This window comes from Etheostoma spectabile, unplaced genomic scaffold, assembly GCF_008692095.1.
Source record: "Etheostoma spectabile isolate EspeVRDwgs_2016 unplaced genomic scaffold, UIUC_Espe_1.0 scaffold352, whole genome shotgun sequence".
NCBI lineage: Eukaryota > Metazoa > Chordata > Actinopteri > Perciformes > Percidae > Etheostoma > Etheostoma spectabile.
In genome coordinates, this window is record NW_022605591.1 from 966,161 (window position 1) to 985,852 (window position 19,692).

General features: G+C 39.9%; 3 protein-coding genes and 1 long non-coding RNA gene across 8 annotated transcripts in view; 2 read left to right on the forward strand and 2 right to left on the reverse strand.

Annotated features, from left to right (window-relative positions):
• Positions 1-5,803, forward strand: part of LOC116686376 (uncharacterized) — a 6,607-nt gene extending 804 nt beyond the window's left edge. The window contains exon 2 of the long non-coding RNA XR_004331234.1: positions 5,272-5,803. This is a non-coding gene — a long non-coding RNA (uncharacterized LOC116686376). The remainder of the gene's footprint in view (positions 1-5,271) is intronic.
• LOC116686375 (eukaryotic translation initiation factor 5A-1) overlaps positions 1-6,542 on the forward strand; it is a 9,046-nt gene extending 2,504 nt beyond the window's left edge. Inside the window, exons 2-6 of the mRNA XM_032511384.1 lie at positions 3,371-3,543; positions 4,115-4,219; positions 4,636-4,767; positions 5,145-5,215; positions 5,936-6,542. Of these exons, the coding sequence (XP_032367275.1) occupies positions 3,376-3,543; positions 4,115-4,219; positions 4,636-4,767; positions 5,145-5,207 (468 nt within the window). The 5' untranslated portion in view covers positions 3,371-3,375 and the 3' untranslated portion in view covers positions 5,208-5,215; positions 5,936-6,542. The remainder of the gene's footprint in view (positions 1-3,370; positions 3,544-4,114; positions 4,220-4,635; positions 4,768-5,144; positions 5,216-5,935) is intronic.
• Positions 6,543-7,092: 550 nt separating this feature from the next.
• On the reverse strand, positions 7,093-11,517 carry gps2 (G protein pathway suppressor 2). 5 transcript variants are annotated; one of them, XM_032511379.1, is made up of 11 exons: positions 11,300-11,517; positions 10,646-10,763; positions 9,932-10,041; positions 9,672-9,787; positions 9,471-9,550; positions 9,282-9,361; positions 8,888-9,059; positions 8,522-8,599; positions 8,310-8,386; positions 7,927-8,034; positions 7,093-7,646 (listed from the first exon to the last, which is right to left on the reverse strand). In XM_032511379.1, the coding sequence occupies exons 2-11, from the start codon at positions 10,737-10,739 to the stop codon at positions 7,554-7,556; spliced, it is 1,008 nt and encodes a 335-aa protein (XP_032367270.1). In that variant the 5' UTR covers positions 10,740-10,763; positions 11,300-11,517; the 3' UTR covers positions 7,093-7,553. The 5 variants fall into 5 exon arrangements, with proteins under 5 accessions (XP_032367270.1, XP_032367274.1, XP_032367271.1 ...); XM_032511383.1 differs by having other exon boundaries at positions 7,927-8,022; positions 9,675-9,787; positions 11,188-11,384; XM_032511380.1 differs by having other exon boundaries at positions 9,675-9,787; positions 11,188-11,384.
• Positions 11,518-12,833: 1,316 nt separating this feature from the next.
• gabarapb (GABA(A) receptor-associated protein b) lies at positions 12,834-15,554 on the reverse strand. The gene is made up of 4 exons (XM_032511385.1): positions 15,291-15,554; positions 14,207-14,285; positions 13,985-14,103; positions 12,834-13,839 (listed from the first exon to the last, which is right to left on the reverse strand). The coding sequence occupies exons 1-4, from the start codon at positions 15,378-15,380 to the stop codon at positions 13,759-13,761; spliced, it is 369 nt and encodes a 122-aa protein (XP_032367276.1). The 5' UTR covers positions 15,381-15,554; the 3' UTR covers positions 12,834-13,758.
• Positions 15,555-19,692: the final 4,138 nt, after the last annotated feature.

Sequence of the window (19,692 nt, forward strand, 5' to 3'; positions counted from 1 at the left end):
TGAGAGAACACCAAGGGTTTGCAGCGACATCCAAAAAGCAAAGGGTGGCTACTTTAAAGAAACTAGAGTATAAGACATGTTTTTAGTTATTTTACACTTTTTTGTTAAGTACATAATTCCACATGTGTTCATTCATAGTTTTGATGCCTTCAGTGATAATTTACAATGTAAATAGTCATGAAAATAAAGAAAACGCATTGAATGAGAAGGTGTGTCCAAACCTTTGGCCTGTACTGTATGTAAAGGAAAACACAGGTGATTAAATGTTATCTCGGCTGAGTCAACACACATTCAAAGGAATGTCAATGGCACATTCAATCATTTGAGTTGATCTACGACTTTAACAGCTCAGATGTGTTTGAGCAAGATTTCTGCTCATCTTCAAACCTTTCTACACATTCAAAATGTTCCTCGGATGAAATTTGTCGTGATGTTTTGAGGAAAAAAAGTCCTAATATTACAAGAATAAAGTAATTTAATGTACAAAATACATGGAGCACGGACGCAGCACGACACAACACGTCGATAGTATTGACCATAGACAGTATAAGAAAGACGACCCTAAAGTTGGCATCCGATTCCCAGCTTCCGATTCAGCAGTAAAGGGGAAATTTAAGGGAATCTTAAAGGAGAATTCCGGCCAATTTTTAAGTTAATCTTGATCGCTATAAATATGCAAGTACAGTTGATAGAAGAAGAAAAAACGGCCAATCAGTGCGGTCAACATGTATCTGCAGCTACGGGTACGGGTACGAGCTTCCACTGAGCTAAAGCTGCAGTTGTCCGGGCAAGTTTTAGAGTGCCGTTGTGCCTATTGGCAGACACAAAATGCAATTAAAATGTCTGTGCAACATGAACAGGGTCCTTACGTGACAACAAGATGCGTGTTCAACTCAGACATTGCTTAAATTCACCTCCCCTCTCTCTATCCTGCCGGTAGCTAGCTCGCCCTGTTAGCTGTTAGCTGCTAGCTGCCGTTTGTTCAGTCATGTTTCTGTGATAATCATCACGCAGCAGTTTTGTGTGTATTTGTAGCTCATCCATTGTGTTTTGGTGAGTAGGAGGCTTGGCAGTGTTGATCTGTGTGGTAGCAGCAGTCCCAACCGGCATCCTTGCTTCTCTGATCTGCACACTGTTTACCTTTTCCTGCTACACCGGGACTTCAGCGCAAGACTACACCTAGCATTCAGTGGCGCTATCACTGTGCAAGCCACAGACATCATTTGGCCCGTTTCCATGTAGTTACATTGTCACTGATTTGGTCATAACCACTACCACTACTTTTCAATTTCCTGCGGGAGTTTTCAATTTCCTGAGGGAGTCATCCCAAAGGATCAATAAAGAGAAGTCTAAGTCTACAGTGTTCAATTACCTGTTTTTGAGGGGGAATCAACTTCAAGTATCATCGCAAAGGCATTGGTAGCAGGAAGCGACGAAGGCAGGGGAGAAATCACAAGCAAGGATGCTAGTCGGGCCCGCTAGCGCGGCTAATGGAGCTACCACACAGATCAACACTGCCAAGCCTCCCACTCACCAGGTCAATCACACACAAAATGGATGAGCTACAAATACACACTGAACTGCTGCATGATGATTATCACAGAAACCTGGCTGAACATCACGGACAGCAGCTAGCAGCTAACAGCTAGCAGCTAGCAGGGTGAGCTAGCTACCAGCAGGCTAGAGACAGTGTAGGTGAATTTAAAGGTCCCATGACATGCTGCTTTTTGCATGCTTTTATATAGGCCTTAGTAGTCCCCTAATACTGCAACTGAAGTCTCTTTTATATAGACCTTAGTGGTCCCATAATACTGTATCTGAAGTCTCTTTTATATAGACCTTAGTGGTCCCCTAATACTGTATCTGAAGTCTCTTTTATATAGACCTTAGTGGTCCCCTAATACTGTATCTGAAGTCTCTTTCCCAAAATTCAGCCTTGGTCCAGAATTACAGCCACTAGAGCCAGTCCCACAATGAGCTTTCCTTAGTATGTGCCATTTCTGAGTCTGTAGCTGATAGTAGAGGAGGGGGGGGGGGGCAAGGTGGAGGCTGGGGGTGTGTCCTTGACCAACTGCCACTTTGCTCGTTTGAAAGCCATGATGTTTCTCTCTCGTGGGTGGGCCAAATTCTCTGGGCGGGCAAAGCAGAGAAAGGTAATCTTGTCCCTTATGACCTCATAAGGGACAAGATTCCAGATCGGTCCATCTGAGCTTTCCTTTTTTTTAAAGGTAGAGCAGGATACCCAGGGCTCGGTTTACACCTATCACCATTTCTAACCACTGGGGGCCATAGGCAGGCTGGGGGAAGTCATATTAATGTTATAAAACCTCATCAGATGAAATGTTCATGCCATAGGACCTTTAAACAATGTCTGAGTTGAAAATGCATGTTGTTGTCACGTAAGGGCCCTGTTCACAGACATTTTGATTGCATTATGTGTTTGTTAACTACGGTGGCCACAGGGGCAAACGCCCTGCAACCTGGACTGGGCTTAAAGCTGGACAGGTGCCATGTTTCTGTTGCTTTATTTAGCTCAGCATTATATGAGTTTGTGACTTCCTTTGCACCTCTAAGTTTTAAGTTGTAATGCCAACTCTCCATTCACGTTCCATTTTGCTCTGCTGCAGTACCGACAGCTATTCACCAGGCAGCACAGGCTCTTGTCTTACTTCATGGACTTACCTGTATAGATATGACTTACTCTTTAAAGCCAAGTATAAATAATCACTTATAATTAATAGTTCAATCAGCCCCATTAAACACCAGACAATAGAGTACAAAGATCAAATTAAATATTACACAAAGTTTGACATTTTTTTCTGTGTGGCTGTTAAATAAATATGAACCTAAAACTGACAAGTATCAAAAGTTGGTATTGAACGCCTGGCCAGATTTGTAGTCTTGTTTAGTTATCCTTCTATCAGATAGTGACGGTTTTAAATCATAATTTTGGCAGTTTTATACTGTGTTCTCTTTAGGCAAATTCATTTATGGTGTGTTTAGAGAACATGTTTGAAGGTTTGGAAAACACCCTTTTCGTTTGATGAAAAAAGTTTCATAGAAAAACATCTTGCAAAAAAAGAAAAGAAAAACATATTCATATTTATCAAAATAAGGTATGGAAAAAGTACTGTTTTGGTATGATCATCATCAAATTCCCCTGTTTCAGCAAATGCATGACAAACTGATTTCAGTCAGATCAATCTGAAAATTGCATCACTAAATCATCATCCCATGCAGCATTTTGTCCTATGTCACAATATGAAGTGAAAACACCCACCAGATCTCACGGTAACTGTGTCTGCTGTCATTTTCAATCACCCATGAGCATATATTTTTATGTCTGCATCCTGTGTGCTGGCCTCCACAGCAGGCATGGCAGACCAAGATCTGGACTTCACCTCAGGTGATGCCGGGGCCTCCGCCACCTTCCCCATGCAGTGCTCGGCCCTGCGTAAAAATGGCTTTGTTGTGCTGAAAGGCCGACCCTGCAAGATCGTCGAGATGTCCACCTCCAAGACTGGCAAGCACGGCCACGCTAAGGTCATTAAATCTTGAAGTGCTGGGGCACAAGGGATGCTGATGTCCGAGAACATTAATGCAGGGCTTAGAGGCACGACTCGGAGAAATAACTACATTTTGTCCAACGTGAACTCACTTTGATAAAAGTATTGTGTAGTTTGGATTCTTCTTGCTACAGGTTTACCCGAGGGACAAGTTCAATGGAACTATCCATCTATCTCTGCAATAAACACTAGATCACATTCATTAATATTAATAAAAATAATATTAATGGACACTTTTAGTCTGTACAAGAACAGTAATGTGTCCCTGCTGGGTTACAATTTCCATTAGAAAAAAATATTTAGTATTTGGAAAGTTTTATGTTTTATAAATTATATTTTAATGTGATACACTTATTACATATATGCATACCCAGCCAATGTTTAAAGGATAGTAGGTCACTCAAGCACTTTCTTTACTCATTGGAAATTAAAGATACATTATAGATACGGTTTGATAAAATAAAGCTAACGTTTTTTCTTGTCTAAAATGGATATTTTGTTTTGAGATACACTTCAGTTAGGTCTCTGTGTGTTTTGTGCCGGCGCAGGTCCACCTGGTTGGTATCGACATCTTCTCGGGTAAGAAGTATGAAGATATCTGTCCCTCCACCCACAACATGGATGTCCCCAACATCCGGAGAATGGATTACCAGGTGAGGCAGCTGGAGAGGCTGAAGAGACAGCAGCTTGTAATCCAATATATTGTTAAAATACATTATTACCCAAGTCTGTTCCATACTACTAATCAAGTACACAACCACTTCTTTCAAATAGCACACTCCCAGGTGAGGAACAAGTCTGATTATATGATACTGAGTGGAACAAGCTAAAAAACTAGTCATGAGGTCAAAACGGTCTGCATAATGGAAACCATTCAAACTGAAATGTTTGTACATAAATTAAACATTACGTATGCTGCAATAATAAACATATGACTCACACATGCACACGAAGACACCACCGGTTCAGTGGTTAGTTCAGGAACAGAAAGAGGAAAAAGATAATGCCTCCATGTATCAAAATACTCTACTTACTCTTTTCTGTTGTTTCCAATGTTTCCCTCTGCCAGCTGATTGGGATCCAAGAGGGCTACCTGTCCCTGCTCCAGGACAACGGGGAGGTGAGAGAGGATCTGAGGATTCCCGAGGGAGACCTGGGCAAAGAGATAGAGAGCAAGCATGAAGCCGGAGATGAGATCTTGGTCAGTGCTCACCTCACACTCTTTTCTACTGTATACTTTGCCTGATCTGAAACTAGGCGGGACACGTCGCTACCATAGTGGTGTGAAGAGCATCATTCTTAGTTTTAGTTTACGCAGTAATATACTTTTAAACATGAAATCCTCACATTTGGGAATCATTTTCTTCTCTTCAGGCAGTACCATCCTTAGCTTCATTTTCAAATTGTAGTCAGATTAATGCCCATGACCTGGGATTAAAATAAAGGTCTCGAATTCAAATGACCTGGGGCAGGGACTTCTTCTATTCAACTTTTAAACTTTTAGCGCCAAAGTGATCAAGTGAAAAAAGCAGGAAGAAACTAAAACATCTTAAAAATCTTATCTTTTTGCTCTTTTAGATTACTGTTCTAAATGCAATGGATGAAGAAGCTGCAATTAGCATCAAATCCGTGAATAAATAAACCTGCAGGTAAATACAGAGGCACCCCCCCCCAACTACCACCTGACCTCAGCCTGCCCGAAGAGGAGTGTGTGGCTGTGTGTGTGTGTTTGGGTGGGTGTTTGGTTGTTACACCACAAGCCACCAGCACATGCCATGCCAGTGCAAGTGTGTGTGATGTCATAAACTGTACATGCACACTTATTCATCATTGGACCGAGGGGAAGGCAACTCCTGTCAACAAGTTCCAAGGCCGAAGTTGGATGTTTAAAATTGACCTTACATAGGATAAAAATATTATATTTACAATTATGCATATACTATATATATCGAAGTTTTTCCACATTATTGCACAATGACAATTTCCCTTTGTTTGTTTAAACTGTACATACTAGAGATCAGCTGAAATTTAAAGATTTCCAATTGACGAAATGTAACTTATTTGATGAGTGTAATCAAAATTTAAAGCCTGTATGAAGTGATGGTTACTGAACAGTGTGCCACTGTGGATTTGCCTACCCCTTAATGTGTTTTTCGTCTCATGCTAACACTATTACGAGCATGTGTATAATTTTACGTAGCATCGAATAGAAATAAAAGCTTATGGTTCATATTGTACTTTTGAGCAATGATGTATTTTGTCCTGTGGGTTGCACTTCATTGTACAGCCTCATCTAGCCAGTTGCTTCCAGTATTCCTCTAAGAAACAGCTTGTAGCATTGTGGTAATTGCTGGGTGTTTCTGTTTCAGGGGCAAATGACATGCGCTGGACCCAGGAAAAAGGAGGAAATATTGCCTCGTCAATGCTACCCCCCCCCCCCCCCCCCCCGCACCCCTATTTTTTTGTTTGTTTTTCACACTATTTCTATTTTTTGACCCTGTTTGGGGTTCAATTAGAAAGAATTGGAAATGTCTAAGGGTAAACATTTGCTATGTACATGCACACATAAAACCACATCTGAATCTGGAAAAACAGATGTAAATAGATTAAAAGGTCAGAGGTGTAGAGGAAGTCCTCTCACTATTAATTAAGTCTACAGATCTTCAGTAGCCACCTACCATCAGGGAAAAGAAAGGTGGTAATGTCACTATTGGGTTTTTATATATACGTTTCCCTGTTTTAAAAAGGGCTTCCCCTCTGGATCTGCATTGCTCCGTTGAGGCTTGTTCAGTGGGTGCTGTTCCAGGATTGAATACTAGCTTTCATATTTTCTGTATTCAACTTTTCTTTTGCAGATCTGAACAAGCCTCTACTGCTGTTTACTTTATCACCTGTCTATTAAACAAAGGTTATCAACACGGCACACCAAGGTTCCCTTTCTTTTCATCTTAAGAATTTGAAGTTTCAAAAAGAAAACAAAATCCCGCTTTAAGAACATATTCTCATCTGTTAAAAAAGTAATTCACTGATCATTGGCTCTTTCAGAACCCCTTAACAGAGGCCACTCTACACAGAGCTCTTTGGAGAATATGAGTGGGATATGATGTGGCGTACTCCTGAACCTTGAGCGATGGTAACTGGTGTGTACTCAATTTGGTATTCGAACTTTATGTTCAAATCCAAACTGTGCAGAATGTCGCCTTGGCAAAAAAAAAAACATGACAAACTGTTGGACATGGCATTTTCTCATCATTTTTATTTAGCAACATAAAAGCTTTACAACAACAGAGACTCAGACTTCATTTATTCTGTAGAAGAGGACAACGCAAAACACTGGAAATCCTCCATCATTTTGTTAGAACAATGCTCATATTGTTGATTTAATTAGTGGTAACCAGCCCTAATAGGTCACATGTGATCAGCCAGAAGTCAACAACACAGTGAAATAGATTCTTTTAGGTAAGTCAGTGTGTTTCAGTTTTAGTAGTGCTTAGCAGGGCTGTGATGCTAGCGGAAACATGTTGACTTATTCCACCTACTCCAAATTCAACTTAAATGTTGCTGACTATTCTGTTTTCCCACTATATTTGTGAGCAAATTCACTGCAGAGAAACTGACACTCCACTGATCGGCATTATGACAAAGAACAAGTTCTGCTTCATGCGTTCATACAAGATCTTAACATTTTAGTGCGCCTCCAGAACAGCTTTACAGTGAAGGTAAAATGATCTATTTAACAAGTTAACATTTGAAGTGATGTAAAACTCAAAGTTGGATTTTAACAGAAGCATACAAGCATGAGGACTGCTAATCACTCTTTATCAAAGTAAAAAAAAAAAAAAAACTGTACAGAAAATAAAACATGGTATAACTCAGCCAAATTATTATTACTTTTTTTTAGGAAGTTGATCCATTACTTGTCCGAAAGGTTTTACAGAATCTTGAGTGAAGCTGTGAAGTCTCAGTGGCGGTGAAGGCGGCTACGAGTTACTTGCCATGGTGATAGAACCTCTGCCCGCTCTGGCTGTGGGGGAGGAAGCCGTGGCGAGGAGCACCCTGGGGAGAGCTCTGGAATGGGGCCTGGTGATGGAAACATGGAGTAACATGATGAAATGACCTGTATAGAAGGAAAAAAACCCTGTATACCGGGGTTTTTTCCTTCTTCTTTTCCCCAGTAATTAGAGTGTACATCATCTTAAACATAAATACATCATAATGTAACTGGAAGATGGAAGATAATCTCTTAGCAAGACTAACCAAGCACATTCTAAGCACACTCTGCCCAGAATTAGAGGGGGAGCTATGAAGATGAATGGTTTAATGAAAAGAGGTGTGTGTGCGTGTGTTCTTCGAGATTCACCTTTGCGGTGGGAATCTGGACCGCCATCGATGGTGTGGGCAGCAGCCCTGGAGTAGAAGGATGCATGGCTGGTGGATGCATAGGCCTCAAAGTACCCTGTGAGAATATCAACAAGACAGAACAAAACAAATGTAATCAGATAAGGACGTGATGACCTGAAGTACAAGGCACGTGAATAAAGCTTATTCCAGCTGCTTCCACCATTTACACTATGGCATGTTATAAAATTTAAAGTTTGTGAATATTTACTATGTTCTTGTTTTTGATACAATATCTTTTGTAGGACGTCAGCATTTTAAAAAACTATCCCTCTTTTTAGAATACATTGTATCCTTGAATGAAGCCCAAATATAATAGTAATGTGTTGATATTTTCTTTCTTACTGCATCAGTAAAGCCGGACTGTTGGTTGGCATGTTCCAGCTGTTTCTGGAGGGGTATTCCTGCTCCGGGAATGTATCCTGCATGAGATACAATGGTTACTATTCATGATCAATCAATCATTTACATCAAATCCACAGCTTACGCTCAGGTTAGCAATGAAATAGCAGTGGGAACACAAGGACAATGACAACAACAACAACAGACGAACTGACCAGGCTGGGAGGTGAAGTGACCGTGGACGGGGTAGCCAGCCTGCTGGTGGGGGAGGTATTGCATGGCCTGAAACGCACCTGTGGAAGAACAAAAGCCAAAAAGCTTTGTCTAATAACAATCACTAAAGTCCACTTTCATGTGGTTAAAATGATTGATCTGAGCATGTCACAACAAGCATGAAGGACAATGTAATCCCAGGGAAAAACTACTGAACTAGGGAATTCATATCCAGGTTACAAATCCTGAAGAGAAATCTCAGACTGTATGTACTACACAATAAATATTAATTTATTTCAATGTGCAAGTTTCCTTATATTACAGATGATGGGTGATCCCTGCTACTTAAACAGACAAGTGTCATTTACCTCTGATCTGAGAGTTGCTTGCGAAACTGACAGGTACTGATGGTCCGGGGGCGTAGGTGGAGGGATGCTGGGCCTGAGCCACCCCGTAGGGCTCATGGACCCCTTGGCTCCCGCTGAACTGTCCGTGCTCTGCTGAGCCCGTGCTGAAACCAGCCGTCTGATAGTGACGTGCCTAAAAGCAAGGGAGAAGGAGGAGGGATAGAAAGTTTAAGACGCAATACTTGCATCTCCAAGGCACATGGATTAAAAGGTGTAAAATGAAAATAAATCAGAGACCAATTTTAAACATACAGGACAGAAATTACATATCTCCGGAAATTATGTATCTGCGGCGAGTTATTTTAGATAGATATTTTATGCAAAGACATTCAAGTGAAACACCCCCTTTACTTACTGGAATCACAGACGCTGGGAACAGCTGTTTACTACGTTCTCCAAGTAGCGCACCAGGTCGACTATGGCTGACTGGACTGCCTAAAGAGGCAACGAGAAGGATCAGTTGATTAATACTAATAATGTCAAAAAGACAATTTTCCAGATGACCAAATAGGTTAGGCATAAGAATACTTGAAAACTGCCTTACCTTGAATGCTGAGGAGGTGCTGCCCTGAGTGCATGGGCAGGCTGGGCTGGTAGCTGGCTGATGTCAATGTTGTGATATCGCTGGAAAGGACAAAAATGCAACTGAATACCAAAAATACTTAAAGTAAACTTCTGGGTTTAGTAAAAAAATTCTGTCATACCGTTATGTACTGAAAGTACTAAAAAGCTGTGTCATCCTTACTACCTCTGCTCCTTTCTGCGCCTCTTTTCCTCTTCATGAAGTACTTTCTTGAGCTGTAAGAAGAGTTGGTGTTTCTCTTCTTGGAGTCCCTGAAGTTTCTCCCCCATTTTCATTACCTAAAGTTTAGTTGATTAGTTTGGAATCACAGTATAAGAAAACAAAATTGCCATATATTATTTGTCCCAACCCAAGGTAAGACAATGGAAGAAAATGGAGTAGGAAGCACAGATTGCAGTCGAAACGTTTCATTTTTCCCCAACCTGTTCTTTGGTTTCTTCCAAAGACATCCTCTCCTCTATTTCTTTTGTCCTCTTCCTCTCTTCCTCCTCTTTCATCTTCTGCTCCATCATTTTGTCCACCTCTTCCTCCTCTGAAAGATTAGATAATTATGTTGTTCAGTGGTGGTGAAAAACAGGTTCACATCCCTTAGTTAAAATTTTTTTATGTGAAATAAAATGTACAAACTTGAATGATGAAAATATATTTTGCAATATGCAAGCCAGTATGCTCTTCTGGCTATTCTGACCCACAATCCTTTGTGCTGCAATAGCTTTGTTGCGCTAATTATATTTACAATGAAACTGCATTAGCTATTTGCTTTTATGGTTTCATAATATCCTAAAGTGAATATTGTAGGTTGTGGAGATAACTGAAGTATTGCGTATAAACAGACACCAATAACACTTATCCCACGATATGTAATAATCACAGTATTTCTGAGTGAGTGCAGTAAGATACATATTTAGGAGAAGAATGACGTCGATGCTGGTGTATGTTCTGAAGTTGGGAGGCAATATTCAGAGTCAATTATGGCAGCTGTAAAATAGACTAAATAAACGGGAATTCATGAAACGCGACCACATTATTTTTTAGTGATACGTTGTATTTGCAGCCAGTCATAAGTACAACACGTCTACCTCTTCAGTTGTGACAGTGCACACTCGGCTAGGCTAGTTTTAAAACACACTGCACACCTTGTCTCTTGCGCTCCCTCTCCCTCATGATGTGCTTGTGGAGGGCTCTGGCCATCGCGTTGGACAGCTTGGGTCTGTCCAGCAGGGCAGGCATGGTAACAGGCAGCGGAGGGGCCAGCTGGTGTACATACAGAACAGTGGTAACATGTTACAAGAAATATCCGGGGTTCACGTAATGGTGTCAATTATCTATATCTCAATCAGAGTGGGACGTTAACCAGTAGAAATACCACAGGTAAATACGTCTAACGCTAGGGTAAAAGGCCTAGGTTAGCTGCTATTCGGCTAACAGCTAAGTTAGCATTGTTAAATTTAACTGCTTTAAACTGTGGTATAATTTAAGACGAAGATGTGTGGAGCTTAAACATGCAAACTAGCGGCAACCTTTTTCTCCCAACATCCCCAAGAACAAACATTAACGTTAGCTAGCTTTAGCACTAGCATTAGCTACGTGTGCTATGGTAACGTTGCGTTATCTGTAACCTTATAACTTATAAGGTTAGGTCTACTGTGGCGGAGTAATAAAGGAAGAGACATCTTACTTTTGTTGCTTTGAGGGTCGTTCAATAAAAACCCAACCGTCTTGCGGTTTTCAATTTGAGGTGACTTGACTGTGTCTGGAGCAGTTGAACAAGATAAATTAAAAACATTTACCCAAACTATAAACAGACGAAAGGTTTTCAGCCCGGGTGACGATGTTGCGCTTCCGAGTGCAAAAGACACCGAACTGCTTTTTGGGAATTGTAGTTTCTCTTGTATTTAGGCCACACAGGCCTCAGCCATTCTTCCGTTTTTCTTTCAGGCAGACTAGGAACTGATAGAACATTGCTGCCTCCCACTGGTGATGTCCAGATGCCCAGAGCCATAGAGACAGTCTTTCTCTATCACTCTGGTGATGCCTATTTTCCAATTAGTCCTTTACTTCAGTCTAAATAAGAAAACGTGAACATCTTTTCTTACTAGGATGTTTACTATAGACGCATTGTAAGACTCTCCTCAGAAATGAAAATGTTGTTATAGATTTTAAAAGAATATCTTTTTTTTTTTTTTAATTTACATCATTTACATAATTGACGTCGTTTTCACGCAACAAATCTAATTACTCACTTCTTATCTGACCAAGTCAATCAAGTTAATGGGTAAATATCATAATACAAGTGGTATAACTGAGAGGCATTCCTTATTCATTTTTAAAAAGTCTAAAAAAATGTATCAAATATGAATTTAAAACAACTGTAGTATGCTATTCTTAAAGAATTAACTACTACTGGCAATACACATCAGAATACAAATCAGGACAACCTGTTAAGTTTAAATTAGTTTTTACCTCAGTCCATGGGTGGGCTTGAACCCCCAACCTTCTGGTTATTAGCCAGAGACCCTGGCCACTTTCATCGTCCAATCAAGGTATTCACTGTCCAACGTCAGATTGGATGCATGCCAATCACGGCGCTTCTGTCCAATGTGAGAACAACGCCGAATAAGACACAGAGACACTATTGATTTACACATTGTCACCTTTGTATAATTATTGTGATTTCCAATTCAGATTCCGTGATATTCATTTATATGAAACCAATTTTTCCAATTCTTCCTATGGGGTACGCCCATCAAGCGGCCATTTGAATGGAGCATAGCGCTCCCTAGCGTTTCACTCACATAATGTTGTTTAAGAACCACACATCCAGCCTTCAGTTTATCGCTGATAGGGCTAACCGGCTGGTTTCCTAACAGACAAAAACACGGACTGTTGTGAAACCTGTCATCAGTCATGTGTCCACAGTCTGTATCGTTGGTCAATTATTTGAAGTGCTTTTGTGAACATGTGGTTATAAATGTATTACTTTCGTGGTTTGTTTGCTGTGCTGATGTAACTCTAACAGCTTCATGCTGTTACTGATGTGTCCGGTTTCTTCTGCCAGTCAAACCGCTCCTCGCTCCTCTAACCATTACCCGTGGAAATTAGCGTACACATTCAAATAAAAGTTAAAATGAGCTATGCACAACTTGGAAAACGACAAATTACTTAAGCAGCCACAGTAGCTGATATGACTAGAGGATGTTTGGTCTATCTGGTCAGTTTGCAGTCCATACCAAAAAGAAAAACGTTACCTTTTTAATCCTGTAATTTAACAAATGACAAACAAATATGACCTAAGATAATCAATAAAGACAAAAAACACATAGATTTTCATCACATTTTTATCATGTATGAGTGGAGAGAAAGAGCCAGTAATGCAGCTGTATACAGAGTTCAAATATTGTTTTGTTTTTAAAAAAAGAAAAGGACTTAAAAAAAGAAAATTGCACTCAGCTTTACAATACCTTTTAGAAATTAAGCCAACTAAAATTAACAATAACAACAACAATAATTATAGTAGCAGTTGACAGAATAGTCTTACCACTGAAAGCAGAGGATGATTGATTAGTCTGAAATCTATTATACCCCTTGCTAAGTTCAGATGCGGGGCAGCCCACTAAATTCTCAGTCAGACTCCGGTGGCTGGTGAATTAAAAAAATAAATCACCTAGCCACTTTAGTTTTTTTTTCTAGGAAAATAACTGCTGCAAAACAGTTATCCTTTACTCTGCCAGACACACAATAACCTGCCTTCAACCGGTAGATGCTATTAATTTCCTAACCTAAAGTCCAAAACAAAACTTTAAACTCCTGCAAGGTAACAAAGCAGACAAATAATAATCCATATTTATTGTCAATGAGAGCTGATTTGAACTCACATACTATGCCTTTCTTCCCTTTACCCTGGGGTAACTATGTTCACGGCCTAGTTCTAACATTATTTTATTATTCTTTCTCAGTTTCTTTCAGTAAAATTTGGTCAATTAACACTTGACACTAGAAAAAATAACTGGCCACAAGACCACTTAACCAAAGTCGCTACTGAAAAGAAAAGTAGAGGCAAATACAATCCCGACTGCAGAATAATAAAGACATACATGGATGGGAGAGGGGTAATGTATGGGTGGTGAAAGTGCATTTGACATATTTACTCTGGGAACTCTAGGCTGCTGAGCTGGATTTAATATTTAAATGAATGAATGGTGGAGGTCTCGGAAAGGTGAGTAGTGGTTGGAGGAGGGTGGTAGTGGGATCAGATTTCCCTTTGGCTGCTCCCGTACACACTCTCATCACTGTAGGCAATGTAGAGGAAAAAGTCCTCTTCATGATGCTCCTGATAAAGAGAGAAAAAAAAAGAGATCAGTAGGACATTAAAAATCTAGAGGGAAGCTCACTTTAATACAAGTGGGGGGGAAAAACACAATACGCTGATAAAGACAGTCTTAGAGTAGGTCAGTGAGGTAGAAAATGACTCTTGCCTGGTACAACAGTCCCATGGTAGCTGAGGTGGGTGGAATGACGTTGTTTACAAAGAAGAAGAGTGCATCCTCAGCTCGCAAGTGGATTCTTTTCCGGATGAGGAAGTAAAACTGACCCACTGTTAAAAGAGAGTAAACAAGATTGATACAATTTTAGATATTACTTTACATTAGTGTCTTTTAAATTGTGTCCAGGAACTTGGTACATAATAGAGTATTTACCTGTCAGGTCGGAGGGGACAAGGTATTTCTTCTTGTCCAGATCTCCTATTCTAGCTTTGGGGGCTTTCTCCACAATTACCTGAAAAAAGAACAACACGATTGCACATTTCCCATTGAATGGAGGCTGTGTGTATCGAGTGAAAGGTACTTCAAGTGTAAAGAGTGTTTCGCCTTTTTAAGAAAAGGGATCTGAGAATACACAGAGTTATCAGTCAAGCGAAGACTGACCTATTGTTAAACCAGATGTTGCGTTTATTTAACAGTATATAGAGCCTGGTATTTTACTCAGTTAGAAAGACACCAGTATATTTTTGTTTATAATTCAGACCAAGGATTTATTAAAGTGGACTGGCCGGAGTACAAAAATGAAATTACTGAAGTTTCTTTTCTTTAGTCTAAAAATAGTACTACACACCAGGCAGTAGCACGTCATTGTAGAGCTTAAGTGATTAGTCGATGGATAGAAAATTTAACAGCAATATTAACTATTCATTTTTAGTTTTAAGGGAAAAAAATAATGTTTACAGCTTCTAAAATGTGAATGTCTTCTGGTTAATATGGTAAAAAAAATGGCAAAGGCTGTGGATTATACAATCTACCTTCTAGAGCAGCTAGGGTGGCGTAACCAAGAGTCCTGTTTGTTGACATTCTATTTTAAGGTGCGCTGCTGTTAGCGTTTCAACATACAGCCAACAACACCACCCAAATAATAACCGGTCATTACATACTTAAAACCGTAGTAATGTATTTTACTGTACCACGGCCGTTACAACCAGCGTGGCGTTAAATGACCTTATATTATGTTTATGATTTAGGAACACTATATTGAAAGAAACACACACACGGAATGATTGGCCTGCTCGGTGCGAACCGAAATTCTTTATGGTTAACCTCTAACGATAGCTTGTAGCTAACGTTACCTGGTGTGCTGTTTACTAACGTGGCAGAAATATAGAATAATTAGGTTGAGCAAAACTGAACATTAATATGTATATATTTTATCTGCGAACACTGAATGTAATTAACGACAGACGGAATAGCATTAGCATTATATGACGCTACCAAGCTAACGTTAGCTACTTACAGGTACCCTGTCCGGATACTTCTTCCTTATTTTCTCGCCTTCGGACCGCCTTTTCTCAAATGGGTGCTCTTCTTTGTACTGAAACTTCATCTTTAAAAGAGATGACAGACAACAAGTCGGTCACTCCGAGATTGTACAATAGCGGTTTGTTCAGAGAACTGCTCGACTCGCTGACACACACGACAAAAACAAACGTTGCTGCTAACTAGCTTTTAGCTCACCACAGCTGTTTTCCTAGTGCGAATGTGGCGGAGGGATACAATAACAACATGACGTTGCAGAGTCTTGTTCGCCGAGTAGACTAACGCTATCCCAGACCGCATTAACGCTACGTTCCGATAACAGGTGTTTATTTAAGATAATTGTTTTATTTTGGAATACATATTTTTAAGTGGTTTAAAATCTAGGATGTCATTTTCTGTGGAACTATTTTATTTTGATCAACCGCGCGTACATATGTAGGGCAGGGCAGAAAAGAGGCAGCTGTCCTTGTCATATGACCGAGGCCCAGCAGTTAGCAGCTAGCTAGAGAAAATAAACAAAAAATGCGACATTAAACTGTATTTTTGGCTGTATTGGTTAACGTTGCTCTACATATGGTCCCAAAGTAATTCAGCGGGTCCTCAGAAAAATGGAGACTATCGTAACAGAATGTGTATTAACTCATTATCCGAGCTCAATGCAATTGGCTTGAAGTTGCGCAATTTTTTTTTTTTAAGTTAATTTTTCCGGGTTTTTTCCCTTTATTAGACAGACAGACGAAGATGTGTGAAAGAGAGAGAGGGGGAGTGACATGCAGCAAAGGGGCTGCAGGCCGGATTCGAACCCGGGCCCGCTGCGTCGAGGAACAAGCCTCTGTACATGGGCACCCGCTCTACCCACTGAGCTTTCTGGGTGCCCGCTGTTGCCACAACATCAGACAAATAGTTAAGTGGTCAGTAACGTCATTATTCATCTCGCTAAACCGTTTTTAATCATCGATCAATTTTATTTGTGGAATAATAAAGGAGGCCAATTTTCTAGACACTGCTGGTTTTAAAATATCTCATGTAGCCTACTAGTTTTTGGCATTTACAAAGAACTGCTCACTGACCAAAAATGTAACTTAATTTGAACTGTAAAGCATGTGTCTATTCAGAGATTAAAGAAAAAATAAAAACAATATTAAAATTATTTATTAATTATTATTATAGTAATTAAACTGATAATATAAAGCACATCACAGTTTGCCATTCAAATTCCCATGTCCGGAAACACGGATGGAAAAAGTTGCTAACCTGTAGCCTACATTGTGCATGTGACTGACGACTCAATCTCTCTCTACTCCTGACATCTTCACCTTAACTCCCTTCTGTACTTTGACAGACAATGCATTTTGTACTAATTTCTGTATATCTATGTTAAAATAATGACAAAAATGCCCAGTTCATTTCTCTTACTATGGAGACAGTTCTGAAAGTGAAACAACTCCCTGTTTAAACCAGAAAGTAAACTGATCATTTTAGGTGATTGTGGTAACGTTGCTGCTCTGGCACAGGACGTAATGTGCTGAGTCACTTGTGGACAGGATTGATTTCCAGTAGGGTGAAGAAAAAAACAAAATAATAGTAATAGTTACTGACCAGGTTAACATGCAAGCTGTAGGCTACAGTAAAAGTTGAGTCTTACTATGAGGGTTATTGTGTGACTTGACTTATGACCGATCTACATCATAAATGGCAGATGTCATTTTAAACATCATAAGTAAACACCCAAATGCCCTTTGCTTCCTTCTCTCCTTCTATTGTCTATCAGATGTGCTCGTAACAGAGGAGCACGAAGGCCTCAAAGTCAGTTCCAAGTTCTCTATAGACTTAGCCATTCTTGCTCCCTGCCAAATTATTTCTCCCACAAAAGCTCTTCATCATCAGTGACAAATCCCAAGTAAAGCCTTCCCCTTCCACCGCAAATTGTGACGTGATCCCCAGTAACCAACAAGGTCTACCACAGATGCACCTAAAACCATTAGGAGTTAAGGTTTTGGAAAACAAAACCGCTAATATATGCCAGTATACACTTGGCCCACCATAATACAGTTGCCAACCCCTACACTTGAACAAAAATTAAGGAATGAATGTTATTATTTAAATGTTCAAGCAGGAAACTGCTTCTACAAAAACAGTGTGCACTCACAGCCCTAGCTGATCAGCAGATGTGCAATCATTGATAAATAGAAACGTGACTGCATCTTATGACTGAGGGGGATGGAAATCACAATGCTGGGGTCCACAACATAATTCAGTTTAAAAAAAAGAAGTAATGAACACTTGTAAATGGCATTTAGCAAAAAATTAAATGCTAGAAATAGTTTTGTGGAAAAATAAAATAAATACATTTGCACAGATATCTTAAAAAGTAACATTTGCTATATATTTACTAAAAGTGCTATATACACACTCAGCTGCCATTTTATTAGGCACACCTTGCTAAATCTAATGCAGTGTAATAGAACAGTCCTTTCCCCTCTACTGTTTTAAAGGAGTTTGAGTCAACTGCAGGGTCATTTTGAAGGATGTAGCTTCTGGTGCTGTTAACTGAACAACATTACAGAGAGGTGTCTGTTATTTAGGCTACCCTCATTTATGGAAATGGGTTGGACAAAACATCAGAAACACCTGTCAGTATAATGCAATACAACTCAACAGCTCTACAGACTTCAGCCTTCAAAATGAGCATACACTTGAATAAGCCCCTCTCTCATAACTATTGATGTTGGATTTATTACAGGATTGTTGTATCAGACTGCATTAGTTTGAGCTAGCTGTACCTAATAAACTGGTAGCTGAGCACATAACATACACACAAACATTACAAGCTATTAAACACCATACATGACACAATACTGCTCTTAAACAAGCACAAATGTTGCCAGTTGCCCTCATGTGAAGGCTAAGGGGGCATCGATTTTGAAACCGACAGTAAGGAAAGCAAGAATCTTTTACTTCTGGTTTGATACCAAAGAATATTTTTGGAAAAGCCTGAACCAAAATTAAACTGAGTTCCTCTCTAGCAGGCGAGGAATACTGAGTAGACTGCAGTTTCCTGTCACACCACAGGATGGAAGCAGATCGTTAGCTAAAAAACAAATTGCCTGGGCATCCGGATGGCTCAGTTGGTGGAGTGGGCACCCACGTATAGGGGTTTGGTCCTTGGTGCAGCGGCCCGAGGTTTGACTCCAACTTGCGGGCCTTTGCTGCATGTCATTCCCCCTCTCTCTCCCCTCTTTCACTTCTTCAGCTGTCCTGTCATTAAAGGCCTGAAATTCCAAAAAATAATCTTTTAAATAAAAATAAATAAATAGCCTCAAGCAGAAACTGTGAATCCATTTAAGGTTAAACTGTTTAAGCGTCAAGTACGATGCAGACTGCAGTATGAATTGCATTACAAAAAAACAAGCTGGATAATAACTGGTCGATACTGACAGGTGTTTTATTAGTAACACAGACCTGGAGACAGAGCCAATAAGAAACCGGTGTGAGCCTTGACAAGACAGACATTGTTCAGAAGGCATGTAAAGACGGAGCAGGAAAAAACTTAAAGAGGAAGGCTGCAAATTTGAATCAAATAGAAAACCAACTGCAACAAAAACAGAAGGAAAAAATTAAGTGCAATTCCTATTAGATGAAATCAGGATGGCATCAGGTGGCAAAGGGGAGAGCGAAAAGTCATATTATCACATATTATAATAGAGAAATAATCAGATATGGAAAGGCGGCACGGCAGTCCACATGTCGTTACAAGCCATTCTTTTTTTTCTCTCACATCTTTTCAGTCAAGTCTTTATCACTGAGTCCCATGAGGAGCTTTGGGGAAAGAGTGATTGTTACGGCTGGGGAGAAAAAAGAAAAAAAAGGAAGAAGAAAATAAACAACTTATCTCAGGCTGCTTGGCTATTTGTCCAGAAAAATGCCTGTGGATGGTATGTTGCAAGCAAAAGTCCATCGATAACACCATTTAAATTGATCCATTCTTGTTTAGGGAAAATAAACGTACCTCAGGAATCAATGAATTATGGTTGAGGGGTTTGAGTCTGATCTAAAAAGGGTCGGTTTTCTATTTTCCCCTGCTCAGTTCCTCGGAGAGAGGTTGAGACAGTAAATCGATGAGTTGTCTGCGTAAGTGCAATGTCCAAGGATGATGGAGAAGAAGAAACAATATTGTAGAACTGTCTTTGTTGCCCCCCGCCCCCAGTTTCAAAAGGACTAATGAACTCAGCAAGCATACTCTGACTCAACGTACACAAGCTTACCACCGTATGCACACAGTCAGTATCAGGAGCAATAAGGCAGAGAGGCTCCGTTTTGTTTTGAGAAAGAAAAAAAAAAATACAAATAAAGAATCAAGAAGAAAAAAGCTGTTTGCC